Here is a 4940-nt window from a genome sequence, read left to right as displayed (position 1 = left end):
TCTCTCTCTTTACTAGTGTTTGCATTGTCATTTGCATATTTAAAATTTTCATTCATATGGGGGTTTGTTGGAAATTGGTGTAAGATTGAAGGAAAATTGGTTAAGTGTTAAAATTAAAAATGTGGAAAAAGTGACTTTCGTGTCAACTATTGCCAAATATTCGAACTTGATTCGATGGTCAAATTACAAATATAAATAGACTACTTTATTCTACTCGTTGAGTAGATCATCATGGTATATTTGGAATCTCAAAATTAATTCTAGATGAATGAGAAATTACGGTCAAAATTTAAAAAAAAAAAGATAGGGTAAGAATTGGCTTGAAATTCTTCTTAATTCCGTCACTTGACTATCGCTCTAGCTATTACAACCTAATTTTTTTAGTTAAAAATCAATAGTTGAACTGTCAAAATCATAGTCAAATAGGGACTAAAATAAAATAAATTATTTTATTGGAGTTTATTTTACAATTAAAAATACTTAAGGGTTTAAGATGGATAAAAAGTTAGTTTTGGAATCTACTTATACATTTTTGGAAGCATAGGATTTAATTTTATATTATATGGAAGATGAGGGACTTCCTCTGCAATTTAGAGTTAGTGCCACTTATTATATTCCAAATAAACCCATTTTCATTGGTGGTTCCGCGTGTACACACACAGAGGAGCAAAAAACCAAGAAAGAAACGAAGGAAAAGAGAAAGAAAAGAGAAAAAGAAGGAATGAAGAAAAAAAAGGAAAAGAAGGAAAAGAGGTGATGACGAAAAAATTGAGAAAGCTTATCGACTATAATAGCTAGTAGCTTATCTTGAGTGAGTGGATAAAAACTTAATTTTTAGAAATTAGTATTTATCAAATTTATATTAGATCAGAAAATTTATTATTTCATACAATATATTTGACAACGTGATTTTCAGAATAAAGTTGATTTATAATCAGTTGTTTTTAAAGTTAAATTTAGTTCAGTTAAATTATTTGATTAGCGTGTTATATGAATATTAAATATTTTAGCATATTTAAAGTTATTTTTAAAACCACTAGAAAACACTTAGGTGATTTTATCCTAGTCTGTACTGGTGTGCATGTGTTTCCACAGTGTATGACTCCATATGGTTATTTTACCTTTTCTGTACTGGTGTGAATTTGTTTTCATGGTGTATGATCAGTTATGATGATTTTATCCGCTCTGCACTATTGTGAATATGTTTCAATAGTGTATGATTAGATCATAGCCTTCAGGCAGTTCTGCGAGTGCATGACCCGAATTACAAAATTACATATTTTTAGAATTGAATAGCTTTGCAATGTATATTAGTACTAACCGATATATGAGTAAGGTTATTTAGGGTATCTTTTTGGTGTGATTTTTCAGTATTTCTACAACTTATCAAATTTCAGATTATAGAATTCAGTTTATTCAGTTATTAGACTAAAGCTTCTAGCTCATAGTACTGAACAACAATAATATTTCATAGATTTTCATAGATATCAGATTATTTATATTCATTATATTTTACAACTATTTATCTAGAGTAAAGGACAAAGAATTTTATGATACAATTATGTTACGATTTGAAAGGTGTTACTAGATATCAGAATTCCTCAAAGTTTTGATAGAGCAAAAATTTGCAAAACTTATGCATAAATGAAAAAAGTATACTTATTTGCAAATGTCCACTCACTGAGCTACTAATTCATATATTTTATCACCATTTTTTTATCAGATTGTAGTTGAGTTGAGCAGCAATAGAGCCTGTTGATCTATCGAGTTGAGCCACACATTGTCATAAGATGTATGACTTATTTTATTAGTTTAGATATTTCATATTTTTGGGTTACTTGCATTTTGTCAGAAAATATATCCATATCATGAACTCATTGCATAATTGGAATCTTTTATTATATTGGGTTTTTAGAGTCTTTTGACTTGTTCGGAAGTGTAAAATTCATTTGTGTGCACTTTATTTTGAATAGTTGGTATTTTGAGGATAGGTGTACCCTATTTTATATTATAAGTACTGATTTGAGGAAATTGAGCTTTATTTCAGTTGTTTTAGTCCATATTTCTGACAAAACTCTGTCAATTTTTTTTTTTAAAAATTCGTCACAGTCAAACAGGTCAAGGTTACCTTGATGGTGGTTCGGTACTTAGGTGATATCTTTTATCGGTGCACGATAAGTGTCGAGTCCATTAGGGTGATTCGGGACGAGTTGTGTCACGAGCGACGAGGCTATCGCTCGAGGGATAGGCTAGTGACAAGTGGGCAAAAAGTTCATGTTAAAATTTTGACATTAGTGCTTGACCGAGAGGCTAACGACAGCAACTAATGTTCCCTTGGTAAAGTTGTGAGGTTTGGTATGTATCACTTAACTTATAGCCCCTCATCCTCTATAAATAGGGCCCTTTGGACGTCCATAATGAATCTATATTACTTTTACATTAAGCGTTACATAGAATCTCTTGCAAAAACTTTCCAAAAATATTCTATATCAATCTTTTCATATATCTTGCAAAAAACACATAATCAAAAGTGGTTTTCTTTGCAAAAAATTCATAGTTTGGTAAATAGAGAATTCCGTTCGAGTTCGTTGGTCGAAGCCATTTGGAGTGCTCATATAGATTAATGTGAGCGTTGTATTTTGGGAGATGATTGTCAAAAAACGATTAGCCCTGATGCGGGGCAAATTCATTTTAAGGACAAAGTGTTGCCTCGACCAATCACATCAATTGCATCTCCTCTTCTTTTTAACTTAGTATTTGATTTCAGAAATTGATTTTTTTTCCCGATTTCACGTAAAGTTTGAATTAAAGAATGTAATGACTTTTATTTGATGAATGGAAAGGATTGAATCCATCGTCACGTATTTGACTTTGGTAATTATCATTTCGTCTTCTCAAATTTCATTTGATAAGTCAAAACTATGTTCGATTTCGTGCACGTAAAAGGTACGTTTTGAGAATATAATGTATGCACATTATTGGTCTAATACCCCTCACAATTTTGTATATTATACCATTGCATTTAAACACGAGGTTGTGTTCCTTAGGCGACTAAATTCAACATTTTATGACACGAGGTGACAACATTCAAGCACTCTATGTCCCTATGTTCCTAAAGGCACATTTGAATTATGAATTGTCCAATACATGATATTGAATTTTATTGAAAAAATAATTTTACCTTTATTTTTCAATAAAAACTCACGAAAAAAAGCAAATTATGCCACGACATAAGTCCTCTCCTAGTCGCTTGTGCAAGAGTAGGGGGAACTAGGGAGGGAAAGGAGGGATTGTCTATCGACGAAGGCTCAACAGTTTGGGTTTTAAATGGATCGGAGCCGTCGGCTCGACAACCATCTGACTTAGCTCGATCTAGCATGCGAGCTAGCTTAGAGCTCGCTAGTTTTTTTTTACTACAAATTATATTTTAGTTACAAATTATAAGCTGACTCATATGTGAGCCAACGAACTTGTATGTGGCTAGCTCGCTCGACTCATAAGCCATTGAATGATTCACGTTAGGTTTTTGCTACTTGGCTTGACACTAATTCGACTTGTCCCACTTAAGACTCCTACTAAATTGGAATATATCCGATTAGAGAATATATCCGATTAGAGAGTATAGTGAGAGGCGTGATGGGTAGTAAAGTAAAGAAGGTAGTTATTTTACATTTTTGGCTTTTCTATCTCGAATTAGTCAATTATATGAAATTTATTTCATGGGATCTAAAGTTTCTTCAGCCATATCCTAAACAGGGTTAAATCTCGAGAATGAAAATGCTAAAATATAAGACTTTATATTATTAAATAATATATATAAATACAAGTTTGATCTCCTAAGCACCGGTACTTAGTTTATACTCCCAAGAATGAAAATGCTAAAATATAAGACTTTATATTATTAAATAATTTATATACATACAAGTTTGATCATAAGCATCGGTGCGTAGGAAATCAAACTACCCATTATCTTTCACTAATTAAATTGGTGGTGTAATTAGTTTTAAAACTATCCATTATCTTTTACCAATTACACCAACTATTGTAATGTGCCACGTTACTCAATGCTTAGCTTATGTTAAGGACTGATGATTAGGGGATCAAGACTATATATATATATATATATAAAACAAAAACACTGAAGTACTCGTTATGTATGTAATGTAGGAAAATTCTACTTGTACATAATTATTGAACATAATGGTGATGTGGCAATCATCCGATTGTTGATGTGCAAGTGTGAAATTTGAATTAAAGGTTGGATTCAGTGCCACATGTAATTATGTATACCATTATGTAAACTATTATGTACATGTAGCACTTCTCATATGATGTATCATTCGAATTAAAAATGGAGACCCAAACACGACAAAAATGAAGTGCAAGCACATGCAGTTCTTAGTTGTGGAATCTTTTACTAATCTGAGAATCAATTGGCGTGATAACGGAGGATATGCACAAAATGTAAACACCAGTACTCCAATCTCCGAAGCAACCAGATCCTCACATGCTTCCAAAAACCAAATCAATCTCTGTCACAAAATGAAAATCTACGTAATAAAGCAATCCACAAAGCGTCAATCCGCATTATCGTCAATGTAAACTTCACTTTTTCCAATCCCTTTATTGCAAACCCTGAACCTTTATAACAACATTTGCAGTTATTAATATACTCCAGTTCAGGCCAAATCCTTGGAGAAAATTGGTTCTATTTATATAGGTATCCAAGATGCCGGATTGGGGTCCAGTTTTCGTGGCTGTGGTGTTGTTCATTCTGTTGACTCCGGGTCTTCTGATTCAGATGCCGGGTCAGAACCGATTCGTGGAGTTCGGCAACTTCCAGACTGGTGGATTATACATACTGGTTCATTCTATTATCTATTTTGCTCTCATTTGCATTTTCTTGTTGGTTATTGGGGTTCATATCCAATGATGGCTCC

At 32.5% G+C, this 4940-nt stretch overlaps 1 protein-coding gene across 1 annotated transcript; it reads left to right on the top strand.

The window, feature by feature from the left end:
* The first annotated feature begins 4537 nt into the window (after positions 1-4537).
* On the top strand, positions 4538-4934 carry LOC111386910. Its single transcript, XM_023011412.1, has one exon. It carries the CDS (start codon positions 4730-4732, stop codon positions 4931-4933), a length of 204 nt encoding a protein of 67 aa, XP_022867180.1. The 5' UTR covers positions 4538-4729; the 3' UTR covers position 4934.
* The last annotated feature ends 6 nt before the right edge of the window (positions 4935-4940 follow it).

The sequence above is a fragment of the Olea europaea genome, unplaced genomic scaffold, assembly GCF_002742605.1.
Source record: "Olea europaea var. sylvestris unplaced genomic scaffold, O_europaea_v1 scaffold3774, whole genome shotgun sequence".
Classification (NCBI taxonomy): Eukaryota; Viridiplantae; Streptophyta; class Magnoliopsida; order Lamiales; family Oleaceae; genus Olea; species Olea europaea.
The sequence above is the reverse complement of the archived record's forward strand: the minus strand, read 5'-3'. Positions and strand labels throughout refer to the sequence as shown.

Excerpts from the sequence above, each read along its gene's own strand:
- LOC111386910 (XM_023011412.1), top strand. The coding sequence starts at position 4,730 with ATGCCGGATTGGGGTCCAGTTTTCGTGGCTGTGGTGTTGTTCATTCTG.